The sequence below is a fragment of the Oncorhynchus keta genome, chromosome 23 (genome assembly GCF_023373465.1).
Source record: "Oncorhynchus keta strain PuntledgeMale-10-30-2019 chromosome 23, Oket_V2, whole genome shotgun sequence".
In the NCBI taxonomy this organism is placed as follows: domain Eukaryota; kingdom Metazoa; phylum Chordata; class Actinopteri; order Salmoniformes; family Salmonidae; genus Oncorhynchus; species Oncorhynchus keta.
The window spans coordinates 28,405,764-28,426,675 of NC_068443.1; the positions used below are offsets into that span (position 1 = coordinate 28,405,764).

A 20,912-nucleotide genomic window follows, 5' to 3' on the forward strand; every position below is an offset into this window, starting at 1 on the left:
TATTTCATAGCAGTGTCATTCTGGGAGGGAACAATGTCAGAGTGGTGATTAGTCACATGTCTCTCAGAGTGTGCTAATTGGCTTCCCATAGAATTAACTTGTTTTTCACTGAGGCTGCAGCAGGGGAACATCTGCTGCTTCAACAGACCTTGTAACAAAGCTACACCTCTCGCATGCTTCTGACCCAAACATTAACACCTGGAACACCTACTGTACCTGACCTTCGAAACTCTTCCTGCAGCAAACCTGACAGAAAAGAGCGTATGATGTTTCCTTGAAGATTGCAAAAGGGGTTTCAAGATTCTTGGCCAAGAATGAATTCCCTCATTCCCTCACCAGAAGTTTGATATTGTTTCATTGTTTGTCTTTCCTCGAAGAAGGATGGCTAAATCTTTACACCCAGAAATAATTGAGTCACTTCAAATGTGTCTTTATTTATCCAATAAGGTATCTGCGGGTGGATATGTTGAAAAATGTATGAATGCTCATGAATTATGTACGGCCTACTTAATTACAACTGACAGTGGGCCAGGGTTGGAAAATGAATGGTGTTTTCACTGCAGACACGTAACTTGAATTGTTATGGAAACATTCAATTGAATCTACTCCTACTGTCTGGAACTGTCACTCTGAGGAATTCCTGGGGGAAGTTTACATTGAGTGCATAATTGCTGGCAGACCAAGCCATTCGTCAAGGTGACATGTTCAGTTAGTCTCAGCTGTGTGATGCATGTGGTGTGTGTGAGATTTGTATGTGTGAGTTCCCCCCATCTTGAGTGGTCTTTGTCTGAGCTACACAGATTAGCCTAAAGACTGTCACATGGTGAGAACAGGGTATGGGGTGGGGATACCGGAACATATAGAGACAACATATGAGAGGCAAAGAGACTCATTTTCAGTGTCACAGGGTTTAGCCTATGGGACTTCCTAAAATGGATGCCATACATTGAGACGTCCACAGGTCTACGCACTCGAACACCCACAAGTAAGGATATTTCTACAACCAAATGTTTATGTATAATAGTAGATAGATAGAAGTTTGATAATGATGGCTTTGTGAGGTTTATGGGATCACCGACGAAACCGTACATACACGTGGTGACGATGGCGGATACGGGCTGGCTGCGGCCCTGGTCCCTGAGAGCTACCAGGTTGACGGTGTACTCCTCCCCTGGTCTCAGGCCTGTCTGGTGGAATGAAGTAATGGTGCTGGGCAGCTGGGCTGTCATCCCTCCATCATTGTCCTGTCAAAGAACACAGACAGGCAGAACCCTCTGGCTTCACTTGGGCTCCTCTTGTTATATACAGTATGGTTTCCAAATGGAACCCTATTCCCTATATAATCCACTACTTTTGACCAGGGTCAATAAGGATCTGGTAAAAATGTCTGCACTATAAAGGGAACAGGGTGCAATTTGGGACACACTTTCTGGCTTCACTTCGGCTCCTCTCCTGGGACAGACTACTGCATTTGGGGCACTGACAGTTTTAAATACAATTTACTGCAGTTCTACACATTTTTCTATCATATGCTATCTGAGAGCCCCCATTCTCCAGGGGGAGACCCAACCTCCCCCCAAAAAGGTGCCCTGCGTGCCTGTTCGGTAATCTGGCCCTGGTCCTCTCATACATACACAGGTTAACAATCCCACCTGCTGTTGATGGAGGAGTGATGCATGGTTCCATGTGAGCTACTCCCCCAGACAGATGTTTATGCAGAGGAAGGATCTGAATAAGGATCTGAATAAAACTCAACCCTTACTGCTCTGACGGGCACCAAGTTATGGCATCTATAAATATGATATTGGGATTGGCTTTATGATAAATTCTGCTTGCGTTGGTTGTTCTTTTGGTGGTTAATCTCCAGGTCTTGTTAAGAGTTCTGTGGTAAATGACTTAGTAAAAAGGGTGATGTGCACAATGTTTGATTGACAGGATGATGAAAGATAGGTGCAGTGTACTGTGTTGATTTTCCGGTTACTGGCCCAACGGTTGAACAGCTAGGCTATCTGCTGGTTAGAGCATTGGACTAGTAACCGGAAGGTTGCAAGTTCAAATCCCCGAGCTGACAAGGTACGAATCTGTTGTTCTGCCCCTGAACAGGAAGTTAACCCACTGTTCCTAGGCCGTCATTGAAAATAAGAATTTGTTCTTAACTGACTTGCCTAGTTAAATAAAAAATAAAAAATAAAGCATTGGTATAATAATATTGGGTAAAAAAAACAGTGAATATATTCATTCCAGGGTCACTTCGTCTCAGATAACGGCTGTTGGTGTGGGGTGACTCAGTGGGCGAGCTCTCATCTCTTTGTGCTTTTGGCGCTGTGAACTCTTGTTTGTCCCCAGCCGCCACTTTTATGCTCACATCCATTACGTTATTGTTAATCTTTTCTTTTGGATTAAATCCAGAGGGGTTGAGACTCTGACTTCTAATGTGATTTCTAAGTGACGACGTTGAGTCTGAACTCAGACCCCTTATGGAGAAGGAGCTAGCTTGCAGAGTCTACTGTAGTAGGCAGCCTCACACCCAATGATGTAGATTAAAGTGCACTGTGACCCAAAACACTCCCATGTCGCTTTGTATTCATAGTCTGTCACCTCTAAAAGAGCTTTCCCGAGTTTGTTTCCATGGCATTTATGCTTTTCATCTAAAAGCCCCAGCTTTAAGTCCTTGAGCCCAGCCAAACTTCTATCCTCCTAGCTGGGAACACCTAAAGGAGAAAGTCAATTATAGAGAGAGGGACTGAGGATAAGAGTACCTGGTGTTTATAGAGGGAATTAAAGGGAAAGCTCTCCTAACTTTGAACCTGTGGCTAATATGGCTATGGGTTTTAAAATGTCTCCTGCTTGCTGATCCACCTAATCGTCAATAAGCCTTGGGCAATCCATCATCTAATTTGGGACTTTAAGTTGAAGGGTAAAAAAATCAATCCCCTCCCCAAATGTTCCACTATTTCTACCATCCAAGAGTAAAAATGTAACCATGGATCATATCAAAAATTATAATATAATGTTGCAATATAATGTTGTAGTAAAAAAATATAGTAATATAATGTTGCTATTTTATCCTGAGATGTAAGCAGACTGAGTTGAAAATGACAGGTTTTATTGTTCTGTGTGGTGTGTTGTTGCTGTTCAGCATACTGCTGTGTACAGTGCCACACTGCTCTTCCCAGAACATCGCCAAACCTGAATTCTTTCATCTCTATGGGGAAGCTGTTCTTGAATACATTTTTCTTTCAGAAATACCGTAGGTAAGGTTGATGTCAACATTTCTATGGTTTTGATTAATGTTTTATACAAACTTCTGTTTTGTTCAAATTCAAACCAGTTTTCCACCAATCCCAAGGCAGAAAGATTATCTGCATGGTCGGGGATCCTAGAGATAGGGTGGCAGGTAGCCAATTGTTCCTGTAAGTCACTCTGTATAAGGACATCTGTTAAATGTAACAAATGTATGTAACAATATGTCTACCCTGTAACTTTTTATTTTATTTTTATTTCACCTTTATTTAACCAGGTAGGCAAGTTGAGAACAAGTTCTCATTTACAATTGCGACCTGGCCAAGATAAAGCAAAGCAGTTCGACAGATACAACGACACAGAGTTACACATGGAGTAAAACAAACATACAGTCAATAATAAAGTATAAACAAGTCTATATACAATGATGGCTAAATAACAACATTCAACAACATTCATTCATTCAAATGTTTAGCGATGTGGCCAGTATTGAATAAATATTTCTCCTCTCTGTTGGTGAAACCTTACCTTTGGAATGAAGCTTATTTCCCAGCCATCAAACGAGTAGTAGAACGGTTGCCACTGCACCTCCACGGCCGTCTCTGTGATGGATTTGAAGACTAAACCGTCTGGATTTGAGAGATCTTTGAGGCAAGGAGAGCTGTATTATAGGCCTCCATCTTCTGTATGCTCAATAAATCTCCCTTTTTACTACAGAGATTTCCATGCGTAGGGGCAGGGGGAAGAGGACCTCACTCTGTGGCTAAAGTTTCTTTCTTAGTGGACTACAACAGGCCAGGCAGCAGGTGCACATCCATTACTTTTGAACAAACTGTTTAATTAATACAGTAATTGTTTACATGGTCCCTATATAAAATGTTTCTTCATTTGGTCATCTTTGAGGTATAAACACGTAATGAAAACACAACATGTCCAGATCAGTCATATGAAACATGAAATAACTTAGCAAAAAATGAACGATTCAAAGCTTAATAATTATATTATAGGGAGAGAGAGAAAAAAAACTTAATTGCATGAACATACTCCTGTCTCTATTTACTTGATCATTTCAAAATTAGTGATAATATCAGAACCAGGAGTGTTGCCTGCTGATGAGAGTTGTAATTTTTTAGCAAAGGCCCCATCAGTCCGTGACAGATAATTGAATGTTTACTGTGTAAACATGTTCTATTCTGGGCCTGAGTGAGAGTTCTGCATATGTCTGAGAAATATTGACTGGAAACTGAGAGCCTGCGGCAATTTGCCAATCTGGCATTTATACCCAGCAGGTGGCAAGAGTCTTATCACATCCTGTTGGCAAAGATGGGCCTCCTCCTTACAGGACTTTTTTCAAAACTTGTCTGTGAAAGTATGTGTGAGTTTTTGCGTTGTTGTTGTGGAAAATCTAAGTGCCCAGATTTCAATGGTGAGGACAAGGTGCCTAGTGTATACAGTATAACAATGGTTGTTTTGTTTGTAGGTAAAATTTACGTGACATGTTTCAATTCTGCCAAGTTGCATTTTTTTCCCATAGCGTCCATAGTACAATCACTTTTGCGTGTGAAAAGTTTCAAGTGTTCTGACCTTGGCGTTAGCTAATGGGGATCCTAATAAATCAACTGAAATCAAAAATCCCTCCCCGGTCTGTGATGGTACAATAAACCTTCTAAGACCACTTTCCTGTAAAAGAAGAAGTGTGATAAGTTGTGGATGTCTGTATGTTGTAGTACTCAGGTTGACACCTGAAAGGAAACCTAAGCAGAAAAAATTGGACTTTGTGGAGGACTTAAGCAGAGGTCCCAAATAAAATAGAAAAAGAAAATGGCTGCCTGTTGTACTCACAGGTTGACACCTGAGCATTGGCAGGAACACTGATGATGTTGTTGAGCACAGCGTAGACGTTGATGTTGTACTCGATGCCAGGCTCCAGGTCTGGAATACTGCAGGTGGTGGTGTTCCCAGGGACCCTGATCTCCAGCTGGACCCCACCTGGGCTGGTGGCCACGTAGGTGACTAGGTAGTCTGTCATCAACACCGACCCCTCCCACTCCAGGTCAATGGTACGCTCTGTCACTCCCCGCACACGCAGATTCAGATCCGGAGCCACTGTAGATGAAATGTTGTGTGCATAGTATGAAATCAAAACCTTGCAAACCTGAACTTCCATGCATTATATTGCACCTACTGTAGCAGGTGAAGACTGACTTACTTATTTTCGCTTAGGTCCCACTTGACCCACATGTGCTGTATAAATAACACATTCTGATGTGCACTTGACTTCCAAATGTGTGTTGAAATCACCCAAAGTGACCCAAAATGCAGAGGAAACATTTTAACTTACAATAGCCAAGTGGTGCCACTACCACAACTAAGCTTGCATATGAGAGTGGATTCGTGGAAGGGATTGATATTCTTGGGGGCAACTGGGACAGAGCCATGCCATAAGCCTGAGAGGGTTTGAGTGTAGAATGCAAATGAAGCCCTGCATAAACAGGAGTGTATAAGTTTACAGCTCAATCAGAGAGAGTGAGTAACAGATCTTGTCCTGAAGGCAGCTATTGGTGTGGGACTTTCCTCTGTAGATTGGGCTCAGTGGTGGTGGTGGAGCATTAAACCCTCCTAGGGGAGCCGTTGAGGGACTCGAGGAAGAGTTTGAGTTACTTGCACACGACAGATGGAGCCAAGCCTGCCTCCTCGAGACTGACCCTGGAGTGAGGAGGAGAAGTCCTGCGGCATCACTTAGGAAGATTTATCGCATGGACGAGATTCAGTCTTAAGTAAGATACAAAAAAGTGAACCAGTAGTACGGTGATTGATATGGGGTATAGGGAGTGAGCACTTTAACTAAGCTTTCTAACAGAATGAAGAGAGTCTCCATGTGAAGCCAATGCTTAGATGCTTAGAGCAACGTTTCTTCTGAAGAGCTTTGGGTACATTCCAAATGGCACCTTATTGTCAATTGTAATGCACTTCTTTTTGATGTCCCATAGAGCTCTGGTTAAAAGTAGTGCACTATAAAGGGAATCGGATGCCATTTGAGATGCAGTCTTACTATTGTATTTGACATTTTTTTAGGGGGTAGATCAGCTTTAATTTTGCCGACAGATTGTGGGTTCTATGAATGTAATTTCCATTCGCCCATATACATATATATCTGTATGTATATATTTTCCTAACCCTACTACCCCTCGATTAATTGGAGTAAACTAATGGACAAGGCTTCTACTTCCAGCGTATACATACAATACATATATACTTATATTTTTCCTTCTTTTTAGTCCCACCCTTCAGCTACACTCAGCCCTTTCCATCTTGCTCTGAAAACCATCAAGTGATTACTAAATGCCATATATTTTTCAAGTGTGCTGTAATGTTTCACAAAAGTTCTGAACCTTTTCATTCTCATAGTTTCTACAGATTTAAATCAAATAAAATTGTATTTGTCACACCGAATACAACAGGTGTAGGTAGACCTTACCGAAATGCTTCGGAAAATGCTTACTTACAAGCCCTTAACCAACAATGCAGTTCAAGAAATAGAGTTAAGAAAATATATATGTATATTATAAATAAAGTTTTTTTTTTAAAGTAACACAATAAAATAACAATAACAAGGCTATATACAGGGGGTAGCTGTACCGAGTCAATGTGCGGGGGTACAGGTTAGTCGAGGTAATTTGTACATGTAGGCATGGGTAAAGTGACTATGCATAGATAATAAACAGCGAGTAGCAGCAGTGTAAAAACACAGTGTCAATGTAAATAGTATGGGTGGCCATTTGATTAATAGTTCAGAAGTCTTATGGCTTGGGGGTAGAAGCTGTAAAGGAGCCTTTAGGACTTAGACTTTGGTACTGCTTACTTCTGTAAATGTGATATTTCCGTTTCTACATATGCAAAGAATTCTAAATACCTCTTTTTGCTTTGTAATTATGAGGTATTGTGTGTAGATTTAATACATTTCATAATAAGGCTGTAAGATAACAAAATGTGAAAAAAGTCAAGGGGTCTGAAAACTTTCCGAATGCACTGTATATTCTGGAGAGTATTTCATATTTTTTGCTTATATAATTTAAGGCAGAGCCATAAGTAAATAGGTAAAATGGGATATGACTAAATTAATAAGGGTGATTTTTCCACAAATAGACAGGTTTTTACTTTTCCATGGCAACAAGTTCTAACTTTCTATTGAAATGTATAGCAGTGAGATTGTTTCTTTCTTTCTGGAAATTAATACTGAGTATGTCCACTTCACCATCAGACCATTTTCTTGGTAAACTACACAGTATCGATCCAATACGTAATATGGTACACTTATCATAGTTAGGTTGTTATCCAAAGAGGTTTGATCAATTATCTAGATCCTCTATGAGGCTGTGCAGGGATAAAATTTGGATAGATAACACCTTGATTGCCATAATAAATAGATATGCTGACAGTGGACAACCTTGCTTCACTCCCCTTGACAGTACTGTCTGAGAAGTAGTCATTATTTACTATTTTACAACTGGGGTTACTATTCTCCAAAATTAGGCATTTTTATATAAATTCTAGTCATACTTTCTCAAAAGCCTATTCAAAATCAGCTATGAATTCTATGACACAGTCTTTGAGACAGGCCAGACCCTCCCTCCAGTACTAAGCCTACAGTATAGCTGCCTCTCATTAATCACAGAGAACAGCTTCTACCCCCCAAGCCACAAGACTGCTAAACAGTTAAACAAATGGCCATCAGGACAATTTGCATTGACCCCCATGCACTGGCTCTATGCACACTCACTGGACTCTACCCACCCACTTACACATACTACACTGATACTCCAAAACACACATACAAACACTACACATACACACACACACATATATATTATCAACCCACACACACACGCAGGCGCACACACACACAGTTTCACACTCTTTCACACTCTTCACCTACGCTGCTGCTACTCTGTTTTTTAAAATCTATCCTGATTGCCTAGTCACTTTTACCCCTACCTACATGGATATTTTACCTCAATTACCTTAACTACCTCGTACCCCTGCATATTGACGAGGTATTAGAACTCCTTGTATAAAGCCTCGTTATTGTTATTTTATTGTGTTACTATTTCCTTTTTTTTTATTTAGCAAAATGTTCTAACTTTTTACATCTACATTGTTGGGAAAGGGCTCGCAAGTAAGCATTTCACAGTAAAGTCTACACCTGTTGTATTCACTGCATGTGACAAATACAATTTGATTTGATTTGATTTGTATGGGTCAGCAGAGGGAGGAGGGGAGTGAACCATTGTACCGCTGCACTGCGCTACACTGAGGGTCAGCAGGGTCAGGACTCTGGCATGATGAGGCCAATGCCCCACAGCACAGCTGAGTACCACATCACGCCACTGTTTTCCGTTTCCATCCATCTCACTTATTATTGCTCACAGCAAACAGACTCGCTGCTTGACTGATCTTCTTTTTTTACAGGGCAGCGAATGACTTATGAAAGCGTAATTAGAGTTTAGTGTTTTGGGACTGTTTATCGGAAATTCTAAATAGGCCAAAGGTCATTGTATTACGCAACATTATGGAAGATTGTTGCATTGTTTAAACTGCTGTAATGAGGTTATCCTGAAAATGACACACAACATTGAAGTTAGCTATGCTTTTCGGAGTGAATACATTAATGAGGACATGGTGAAGACGTGTGGCTCCCGAGGAGGGTAAGCAAAGATACTTCTACCTCTGGTGGATTGAGCTATCGATTCCAAATTCATATTCTCTTCCATCACTCAGTTCAGTTGAGCAATAATGGAAAAGGGTGATTCAAAGTGCAGGTGTCATGAAGACCGAGTAGGAAAATCAATTGTCTATTTAATGCAGCTGAGCTACTGTATGGAAGTTGAAAGTGTAGGTTTTGTCAAAGAATGTTTGAAGTCAAAAATTGTTGGTTCTGGAAAGGCAAGGTCATTGATGTGTTCTCTCTGGCTGAAAATGTCTGTCAGTCAGTGAACAACTCTGTTAACAAGAGGAGGCGAGAGGATTGACAGGCTCACATGCAACCACCTGACTACTCGTGAGAGCTCCTGTACAGTATCTCTCTGGCACAAACTTCAAAACCATTTGCATTAGGAACAGTTGAAGTCGGAAGTTTACATACACCTTAGCCAAATACATTTAAACTCAGTTCTTAACTATTCCTGACATTTAATCAGAGTAAGAATTCCATGTCTTAGGTCAGTTAGGATCACCAATTTATTTTAAGAATGAGACATTTCAGAATAACAGTAGAGAGAATGATTTATTTCAGCTTTTATTTCTTTCATCACATTCCCAGTGGGTCAGAAGTTTACATACACTCAATCAGTATTTGGTAGCATTGCCTTTAAATTGTTTAACTTGGGTCAAACGTCTCAGGTACCCTTCCACAAGCTTCCCACAATAAGTTGGGTGAATTTTGGCCCATTCCTCCTGACAGAGCTGGTATAACTGAGTCGGGTTTGTAGGCCTCCTTGTTCGCACATGCTTTTTCAGTTCATCTCACACATTTTCTATAGGATTGAGGTCAGGGCTTGTGATGGCCACTCCAATACCTTGACTTTGTTGTCCTTAAGCCATTTTACCACAATTTTGGAAGTATGCTTAGGGTCATTGTCCATTTGAAAGACCCATTTGTGACCAATCTTTAACTTCCTGACTGATGTCTTGAGATGTAGCTTCAATACATCCCCATCATTTTCCTACCTAATGATACCATCTATTTTGTGAAGTGCACCAGTCCTTCCTACAGCAAAGCACCCCCACATCATGATGCTGACACCCCCGTGCTTCACGGTTGGGATGATGTTCTTCGGCTTGCAAGCCTCCCCCTTTTTCCTACAAAAATAACAATGGTCATTATGGCCAAACAGTTCTATTTTTGTTTCAATAGACCAGAGGAAATTTCTACAAAAAGTTGGATCTTTGTCCCCATGTGCAGTTGCAAACCATAGTCTGGCTTTTTTATGGCGGTTTTGGAGCAATGGCTTCTTCCTTGCTGAGCGGCCTTTCAGGTTATGTCGATATAGGACTCGTTTTACTGTGGATATACTTTGTACCTGTTTCCTCCAGCATCTTCACAAGGTCCTTTGCTGTTGTTTTCGGATTGATTTCCACTTTTCGCACCAAACTACGTTCATCTCTAGGAGACAGAACGCGTCTCCTTCCTGAGCGGTATGACGGCTGCGTGGTCCCATGGTGTTTGTACTTGCGTACTATTGTTTGTACAGATGAACGTGGTACCTTCAGGTGTTTGGAAATGGCTTCCAAGAATGAACCATACTTGTGGAGGTCTATCATTTTTGTTCTGAGATCTTGGCTGATTTCTTTTGATTTTCCTATGATGTCAAGCAAAGAGGCACTAGTTTGAAGGTAAGCCTTGAAATATATCCACAGGTACACATCCAATTGACTCAAATGATGTAAATTAGCCAGAAGCTTCTAAAGCCATGACATAATCTTCTGGAATTTTTCATGCTGTTTGAAGGCACAGTCAACTTAGTGTATGTAAACTTCTGACCCACTGGATTTGTGATACAGTGAATTATTAGTTAAATAATCTGTCTGTAAACAATTGTTTGAAAAATTACTTTTCACGCACAAAGTAGATGTCCTGACTGACTTGCCAAAACTAAAGTTTGTTAACAAGACATTTGTGGAGTGGCTGAACCACTTAGGTTGGAGTCATTAAACCTTGTTTATGTCAACTTCCGACTTCAACAGTACATTTGTTTTGGGGGGGTTAAAAACAACTGTGACAACCTTTTAGTCATGCATAATCATTTTCCAATATGAGACATTTTAGCAAAGTGGTGGAGTCATAATGACTAGAATTTTGAATGATAGTGATGTTAAGGCAATTAGCATTCTATGATAGGTAAACTCATCCTGTGAATGCAGCTGCTTTGTTTTTACATTTTCACATCGCCAAATGCCTAATTTAAATTCCATAGTCTCATTATTTTCATAGTAGGAGAAAATGGGGCTACAAAAGCATATCCGGATTTTTCTACTTTGATAATATGAAACACTTACAATACAGGCCAACCTATGAGTCCTGAATAAGCGCTGGTAATTGAATGGCCTCTTTTTGCATTCCGCAACCTCTCCCACATGCGCCTCTGCTATTTTATCTCTAATTGCAAAGAAATAAGCTATTTTACCTCCAGCAGGTTCTGCTGAAAATGAGGTAGAGTATAGGTAGTATAGGCTCTTTTTCATTTCACTTGTGAGATGACAGATGTCTATAGCAAAAGGAGGAATCAGTACTGGCACACCGGGATATGAGGAGGGGTGGGAGGGGTGGGAGGGGGAGAAACTGCGTTACGCCAGTGTGAATCAGCAGCCTTTTCCTGAGAATTAGCTGTGAATCCAGGCTAGTGTGATTCAGATATTGCCTCAGCTTCAGTTAATGTGACTTTTGACAAATGAATGCTGTTACACAGCAAGCCATCACCAATTTTATAGCTACTATTTGAAACACAGAGGGGCTGCAAGAGGTATTTGACTACTGTTTTGTAGGGAAAAATCTGTGGATTCAGCTGCTATTGCATGGAGAATATTGCTATTATCTGTAAAAACATAATTCTTGGAAATATTTGGCAGACACGCAGGCTTAGATATCCCCAAAGAACCAAATGCAGACTGAGACAACTTCTTACCATAACCTCTGTGAATATTCGACCTGTCACCAAATTAATATAGATGATTCAGAGTTCGTTTTGATATTTCAACCTGCGTGTCCTGATCGTGTCTGGTGTGGATAGACAAAATCAACATGCAAGCGGACACACGCGTGTGCCCGTTCTAGTCAGCAAATTAGACTAATGCTTGTCTCATATAACCAAATATCCACCCATATATCCAACCTACGAAACAACAATGGCAAAAAGTATAAAGGTAAATAATCCTCTCAGAGGAGCGACTGTGTCTTCCTGTTGTTCCCTTTCTCTCACCTAAAGAGCAGTCGTCTCCAGCGAAGCCCTCTTGGCAGGCACAGAAGCCCTCCTTACAGATGCCCTTCTGACTACAGTTGTTGGCGCAGTAGGCCAGAGAGCAGTCTTCTCCAACATATCCCGGGCGACACTGGCAGGTCCCATTGGTGCACAGGCCCTGGTCAGAGCAGTCATTGAGGCAGCGACCAAGCGTACAGTCCTCTCCAGTGAAATTCTCCTCACATATACACTCCCCGTCCATGCACAGCCCTCGACCGGAGCAGTCCGCAGGGCAGCGGGGCTCCGAGCAGTTGTCCCCTCCGAAGTCGCGGTCACAGACACACTCGCCCTCCACACACTCTCCCTGTCCGGAGCAGTCGTCTGGGCAGCGTGGCTCAGAGCAGTTCTTGCCCGTCCAGCCGTCCTCACACACACAGCCACACAGGTCCATGTTGAAGCTGCCGTGACCACTGCACTGGGGGATGAAGTCCAGGCGACCTAGAGGAAGAAAGAAAGACTCAAAATCACATCACTAAATATACCGTATGGTTTACTAATGCTAACATCGTCTGTTGTAACAGTGTACATTTTGAAAAAAATGTAACAGTGTAACAGTGTAAAATAAACCTATGAACCTAAAAAAATGCTATATAACTTTGTTCTCAAGCTGTGTTCACACCCATTGTATGTAGTGATCATAATGTAGTGGCTATATCTAGAAAAGCCAATGTGTCAAAGGCTGTGCCTAAAATAGTGTATAAGATTTTCAGACAAAGGGTTTTGTAGTGATTCCTATGTTGAAGATGCAAAAAAGGCTTGTTGGTCTGATTTGTTTTGTTGTTGATGTGCACTTGATGCATTTATGACATCGTTTCTTCCAGTTATCAATAAGCATGCGTCTATTAAAAAACTGCCCAGCAAACAGGAGACGTCCTGAGGACTTTCGGTGATGTTCCTATAAGGTCCCTTAATGGTTTTGGTGTGACGTCATCCCACTGACGTTCTTAAACATTCTAAGAACGTTGCTTGATGGTCCCAAGGGAACGTTCCCTTGGGGACCTTTGTCTAGGTCCCTGTCAGGACCATGTCAGGACCTTATTAGGACATTCTCAAGACTTTAATTTTACTAGTCTTTCAGATGTCACGTGATGGTCCCATGTGATGGTGCGAAGGGAACATTCTCTAGGGGACCTTTTTATAGTTCCCTATTAGTCTCGGGGACCTTTTTAAGACATTTATTTGGACGATATGTGATGGTCCCCTGAACATTCTTGCTGTTTTGTCAGTTCCCGGTTGTCCCAGGGACATCCCCCAAGATGTTTTTACGATGTTCTTTGTACGTTGTGTCATGGTCCCCCGAAGGTCTCCTGAGCGTTCTTGGCACATTGTGTCATGGTCCCCTGGAGGTTTTTGTCACCTGATGGTCCCAGGTGTCCCAAACCATTATAAGTAATGTAATGGTATGTGGGTTTTAAGGTAAGTGGTACACTCTTTTATCAATAACAACATTTGACATAATCACTTGATACTGCCTTTTCAATATGCCCCAACCTGGGACCCATAAAATATATTTCTAACCACCAGGTGATTATCCTGGGACAAACTGGGAACTAGACAAAAACATCAAGGGGACCATGACACAACATCCCATGGACCATGACACAACATCCCAAGAAAGTCCTAAACATTTCCTCAGGGCACAACCAGGGACTAGACAAAACCTCCAAAGAACCATGGCACAACATTCTAAAAACGTCCCCATGACCAACTGGAGAAAGTTTCTTTAAGACCATCAGGCGACGTCCCTGGGACAAACCGGAAAATAGACCAAAACATCCAGGGGACCATGACACAACGTCCTAAGAATGTTCAGGGGACTACGACACAGCATCCTATGAAAATCCCGGGGCCAATAAGGAACGAGACAAAAACTTCAGGGGACCATGGCAACGTTCTGACGACTTTAGGTGACCATTTTGTGACGTCCTAGGAACGTGCTAATGACTCATTACTGTTTGCAGGGTGACTGTTAACTGTTAAGACCCCTGGATAAATAAGGAAAACAAAAACAGTTTTGTTGAGAGAAATGAGGCAACGGGAGTGGAAAATACGCCAGGCTGCACATCTGATTAGCAGACATATTGTACATGTAGAAATTATGTGACTGAACTGACATACCACCAGGGGTGTTTTCACAGTCATCAAGTCTGAGCTGTGAGGGGAACGGCACCTCAGTACCTCCAGGCTCTGATCAGGCCCTACACCCAAACAAGGGCACTGCGTTCATCCACCTCTGGCCTGCTCGCCTCCCTACCACTGAGGAAGTCAAAACTGTTCGCTGCTCTGGCCCCCAATGGTGGAACAAACTCCCTCACGACGCCAGGACAGCGGAGTCAATCACCACCTTCCGGAGACACCTGAAACCCCACCTCTTTAAGGAATACCTAGGATAGGATAAGTAATCCTTCTCACCCCCCCCCCTAAAAGATTTAGATGCACTATTGTAAAGTGGCTGTTCCACTGGATGTCATAAGGTGAATGCACCAATTTGTAAGTCGCTCTGGATAAGAGCGTCTACTATATGACTTAAATGTAAATGTAAATGTAAGTCCAAAACAAATTTAAGGCAACACACAGAATTTTATAGAGTCGTGGTTACATGGAACTCCCATTTCAAATTACACAAGCAAACAGCCGAATTTGCAAACTTTTCTTTTTAAACAACACTTCACGGCAGGATGCCCCTCCGCTATCTGACCTAAATAACTTGTATGTATAGCCTATGTCAATTGATATGTACAATGCCTTGCGAAAGTATTCGGCCCCCTTGAACTTTGCGACCTTTTGCCACATTTCAGGCTTCAAACATAAAGATATAAAACTGTATTTTTTTGTGAAGAATCAACAACAAGTGGGACACAATCATGAAGTGGAACGACATTTATTGGATATTTCAAACTTTTTTAACAAATCAAAAACTGAAAAATTGGGCGTGCAAAATTATTCAGCCCCTTTACTTTCAGTGCAGCAAACTCTCTCCAGAAGTTCAGTGAGGATCTCTGAATGATCCAATGTTAACCAATGTTAACCTAAATGACTAATGATAAATGATAAATACAATCCACCTGTGTGTAATCAAGTATCCGTATAAATGCACCTGCACTGTGATAGTCTCAGAGGTCCGTTAAAAGCGCAGAGAGCATCATGAAGAACAAGGAACACACCAGGCAGGTCCGAGATACTGTTGTGAAGAAGTTTAAAGCCGGATTTGGTTACAAAAAGATTTCCCAAGCTTTAAACATCCCAAGGAGCACTGTGCAAGCGATAATATTGAAATGGAAGGAGAATCAGACCACTGCAAATCTACCAAGACCTGGCCGTCCCTCTAAACTTTCAGCTCATACAAGGAGAAGACTGATCAGAGATGCAGCCAAGAGTCCCATGATCACTCTGGATGAACTGCAGAGATCGACAGCTGAGGTGGGAGACTCTGTCCATAGGACAACAATCAGTCGTATATTGCACAAATCTGGCCTTTATGGAAGAGTGGCAAGAAGAAAGCCATTTCTTAAAGATATCCATAAAAAGTGTTGTTTAAAGTTTGCCACAAGCCACCTGGGAGACACACCAAACATGTGGAAGAAGGTGCTCTGGTCAGATGAAACCAAAATTGAACTTTTTGGCAACAATGCAAAACGTTATGTTTGGCGTAAAAGCAACACCCTGAACACACCATCCCCACTGTCAAACATGGTGGTGGCAGCATCATGGTTTGGGCCTGCTTTTCTTCAGCAGGGACAGGGAAGATGGTTAAAATTGATGGGAAGATGGATGGAGCCAAATACAGGACCATTCTGGAAGAAAACCTGATGGAGTCTGCAAAAGACCTGAGACTGGGACAGAGATTTGTCTTCCAACAAGACAATGATCCAAAACATAAAGCAAAATCTACAATGGAATGGTTCAAAAATAAACATATCCAGGTGTTAGAATGGCCAAGTCAAAGTCCAGATCTGAATCCAATCGAGAATCTGTGGAAAGAACTGAAAACTGCTGTTCACAAATGCTCTCCATCCAACCTCACTGAGCTCGAGCTGTTTTGCAAGGAGGAATGGGAAAGAATTTCAGTCTCTCGATGTGCAAAACTGATAGAGACATACCCCAAGCGACTTACAGCTGTAATCGCAGCAAAAGGTGGCGCTACAAAGTATTAACTTAAGGGGGCTGAAAAATTTTGCATGCCCAATTTTTCAGTTTTTGATTTGTTAAAAAAGTTTGAAATATCCAATAAATGTCGTTCCACTTCATGATTGTGTCCCACTTGTTGTTGATTCTTCACAAAAAAAGTTGATTCTTCACAACAGTTTTATATCTTTATGTTTGAAGCCTGAAATGTGGCAAAAGGTCGCAAAGTTCAAAGGGGGCCGAAATACTTTCGCAAGGCACTGTATGTAAAGTACCAGTTAAAAGTTTGGACACACCTACTCATTCAAAGCAAAGCACCCCCACACCATCACACGACCTCCTCCATCTTTCATGGTGGGAATCACACATGTGGAGATCATCCGTTAACCTACTCTGCGTCTCACAAAGACACAACGGTTAGAACCAAAAATCTCACATTTGGACTCGTCAGACCAAGGGCAGATTTCAACCGGTCTAATGTCCATTGATCGTGTTTCTTGGCCCAAGCAATTCTCTTCTTATTATTGGTGTCCTTTAGTAGTGATTTCTTTGCAGCAATTCGACCACGAAGGCCTGATTCACACAGTCTCCTCTGAAGAGTTGACTATTCTGTTACTTGATGTGTCTGTTACTTGAACTCTGTGAAGCATTTATTTGGGCTGCAATCTGAGGTGCAGTTAACTCTAATGAACTTATCCTCTGCAGCAGAGGTTACACTGGGTCTTCCTGTGGCGGTCCTCATGAGAGACAGTGTCATCATAGCACTTGCGACTGCACTTGAAGAAACTTAAAAAGCTCTTGACATTTTACGAATTGCCTGACCTTCATGTCTTAATGTAATGATGGACTGTCGTTTCTCTTTGCATATTTGAGCTATTCTTGCCATAATATGGACTTGGTCTTTTTCCAAATAGGACTATCTTCTGTATACCTCCCCTACCTTGTCACAACACAACTGACAGGCTCAAATGCATTAAGAAGGAAAGAAATTCCCCAAATTAACTTTTAACAAGGCACTGTCGTGGCTGAATCAGAATTAGTTAGGAAACATTGATAAATAGGATGTTTAATTTACATAATAATGCTTATGTGAGATGTTTGTCATTAGGATGTCTTCTTTTGGATAATACTGTTGGCAGTTTGCAGTTATCCCTTCTCTGCTAGGGCTTAGTCACTTGGGGCCCAGAGAGGGGAGAGGTCAGGCGTGTCTTCATATGTCAATGTATCTGTTAAACCATGTGAAGGGCTCCACAATGTCTGTACACCAGTCACTCCCTACTTTTCCCATTGGGGGGAGGAGTATGGCAGTGTCTGGAACTATTGTATGTCCCCTCTGAGGTTGCCCTTATCTTGATCTAGTACATGACCTAAGAGGCTCACTGTCTTTTCTGATCTTGTCCAGGAGGGGGTGTATTTGAGATGGGTGTATCTAGAATTGACAATTGATATATGCCATTGCATGAGGTAATGGTTTGGTACTATGTTGTACCAAGAACTAAATGAGAACTTCGTTTAGGAGACCAAACTGAACGATAATTTATAGCTAATGCTATCTAGCTATTGGATACTCCTCTTTCAAGTAAAAGGTTCTTTGTGTAATGTTCCTGAGATCTGGGTTTCGTCATGTGAGTTGAGATGGGTGTGTCTTGGCTATAAATTACACTAAGAATTGTTTTGTAAGCACTCTCAGATAATTATTTTATAGACACTGAATTGATCTGAGAGTCAAAAAGGGCTATGGTGAAGCTCATATAATTAAAGATGGACTATAATATAACTCTGATTTGTGTGTGGTTTGCCATCTCAATGTTTAGTAATACAGGAAATCACCACGACAGCACACCTGTTAATTTAAATGCATTCCAGCTGACTACCTCATGCAGCTGGTTGAGAGAATGCTAAGAGTGTGCAAAGCTGTCAACAAGGCGAAGGGTGGCTACTTTGCAGAATCTCAAATATAAAATATATTTAGACTTTTTTGGTTAGTACATGATTCCATACTATATGTGTTATTTCATAATGTTGATGTCTTCACTGTTATTCTACAATGTAGAAAATATTTTAAATAAAGAAAAACCCTGAAATGAGTAGGTGTCTAAACTTTTGACTGCAAGAATGAAATTAATATACTGTATATGACAATGTAGGCATATATTATAGGTCTCCCTGTCTTAATATTTTGTGATTACAGGACCTTTATCATTTCCATAGTCTTCTTTTAGATGAATGTAGCTCTGTCCTTGAGCTCTTGTCTATTGATGTTGGCTATTGTGTCATGTTTTATGTGTTGTGTGTATCCGCTGCTTTTAGAACAGCTAATGAGGATCCAAATAAAATAACAAATCGCAAACCCCCAGGCTTTATATCCTCGTGCTACTTGAACCAAGATGCTCAGTAACTGAATAAATAAAAACCTAACATTCCACATTGGCCTCAAAGTAGCCTATGACCAGGGTACAGTAACTCTAATAACAGTGTCAAGCTGTGCTATTATTCCCTACTTACCCATGGCTGAACTCTCCTCACAGCCACAGTTGCCAGAGCTGCACTGAACTCTGAGCAGCGACACCTCTCTCTCCAGCATCTCGATGCGGGTGGCCAGCTGCTGCATGCTGTTGGCTGCGGGACAGGCGCAGGCCTGTTTGGGGATGTTGATGCGGTGGGTGAAGGTGACCTGGCTGTCTGTGTCCACTGTCTGCTCTGTGAACTCTGTGGGGTCCTCCCCACCCCCACTGGACATTGCTCCCCTGGAAGCCTGACTGGGTGGAGCCGCTGCTGATTCAAGATCCACAGAGCACAGAGACTCCAGGGGAACATTGATGTTGTACACATGGTTGAAGACCATGGGCTGCTCCTTGACTGTCTGGTTGTTAAGTGGGCTGGTGGGGCCACCTGGAGGGGCCTGTCGTCTGACCCTGGTGGTCCGGACCAGCTTCTGCTCCTCACCGGATAGGGATGGAGCAGGCTGGGACCCCAGAAGGAGTAAAGCCAGAGCCAGGCCCAGCAGCCAGCCACGTGCAGGGGCCATGGTGAAACACCACAGCGTGAGAACCTTGGGCCTATCTAGGGCTCTCCTGACACCACCGTAACTTCCGGCAGACTTCTGATAGGATCTATAGAGGAGAGAGAGAAATGGAAAATAGTATTTGATCTATTGTGAAAGAATAATTGCCTTGGAAAATAACTGGATGCTTATGGGATGTTTTTCGAATCCTTAAATATACGTATTTCTGCACACAACACAATATTTGATCTTTCTCACAGGGGAGGGATGTTGAAATATTGAGCACATAGAACATGTTGATATGGATTCAATAGAGCCTGGCTTTAGTGATTTTTCTTTCCACTGTAATCCTCTCTCTTCAGCAACTGGGCTTGAGGACAGGAACATACTACAGAATGAATCACATTGAGGGACTGATTCCTGTCTAGAAAAGCCTGTGGTCAGAAAGTGATTATCTGCGATTACATTTTTCCATCTCTGTTAGACTAGATGGAGAGATTTTCTCAAAGCTCAATCAGCAGAATAAAAATGTGAGTCGTACACTATACGACACACACTTAGGATCAGTTCATGGAGAAAAAATGACTTTGTACGAGGACACAAATCAGGACAGTATGTAAGGTTATGTCTCAAAGATGTATGTGTAGGAGGTCAAACACAGCATACCAAGAAGCCTACAGAGGCTGAATACATGCAGCCTTTTCAAAAGTTTGTATCTGAAACTGTAACGACTTCTGCCGAAGTCCTGTCGTCTCCTCCCTTTGCCCGGTCTCCCTACGGCCCTGTTTACACACGTCTTCCGGCACTACGGGGTGCCTGAGGATATAGTGTCTGATCGGGGTCCCCAATTTACGTCAAGTGTCTGGAAGGCGTTCATGGAACGTCTGGGGGTCTCGGTCAGCCTTACTTCAGGTTTTCACCCTGAGAGTAACGGGCAGGAAGAGAGAGTTAACCAGGATGTGGGTAGGTTTCTGAGGTCTTACTGCCAGGACCGGCCGGGGGAGTGGGCGGCGTTCGTGCCCTGGACAGAGATGGCCAAGAACTCGCTCCGCCACTCCTCCACTAAACTTTCTCCATTTCAGTGTGTATTGGGGTATCAACCGGTTCTGGCTCCATGGCATCAGAGTCAGACAGAGGCTCCTGCGGTGGACGACTGGTTCCAGTGCGCGGAGGAAACATGGGACGCCGCCCACGTCCACCTTCAGTGTGCTCTACTGCAACCGTCACTGCAGTGAGGCCCCGGTGAACACCGGGGGACAGGGCCTGGCTCTCGACCCGAAACCTGCCCCTTCACCTGCAATGCCAGAAGCTGGTTACGTGGTTTGTGGGGCCATTTAAAGTCCTGAGGAGAGTGGACGAGGTATGTTATAGGTTGCAGGTTACAGCTGCTGGAGCCGCGCGTCAAGGGGGGTACTGTCAGGACTTGTGCCGAAGTCGATGCCTCTCCTTGTTCGGTGCTCGGCGAATTGACGTCACCGGTCTTCTAGCCATCATTGATCTATGTTTCATTTTCCATTGGTTTTGTC

At 42.4% G+C, this 20,912-nt stretch overlaps 1 protein-coding gene across 3 annotated transcripts in view; it reads right to left on the reverse strand.

Moving 5' to 3' along the window:
* The window catches only part of LOC118402540 (tenascin-R-like), a 130,191-nt gene that overhangs the window by 38,346 nt on the left and 70,933 nt on the right, over positions 1-20,912 (reverse strand). For all 3 annotated transcript variants that reach the window (XM_052476980.1, XM_052476979.1, XM_052476978.1), the window contains 5 exons: positions 18,888-19,495; positions 12,219-12,695; positions 5,086-5,349; positions 3,772-3,887; positions 1,094-1,244 (listed from right to left, as the gene is read on the reverse strand). In XM_052476980.1, coding sequence (XP_052332940.1) covers positions 1,094-1,244; positions 3,772-3,887; positions 5,086-5,349; positions 12,219-12,695; positions 18,888-19,410 — 1,531 coding nt within the window. In that variant the 5' untranslated portion in view covers positions 19,411-19,495. The remainder of the gene's footprint in view (positions 1-1,093; positions 1,245-3,771; positions 3,888-5,085; positions 5,350-12,218; positions 12,696-18,887; positions 19,496-20,912) is intronic.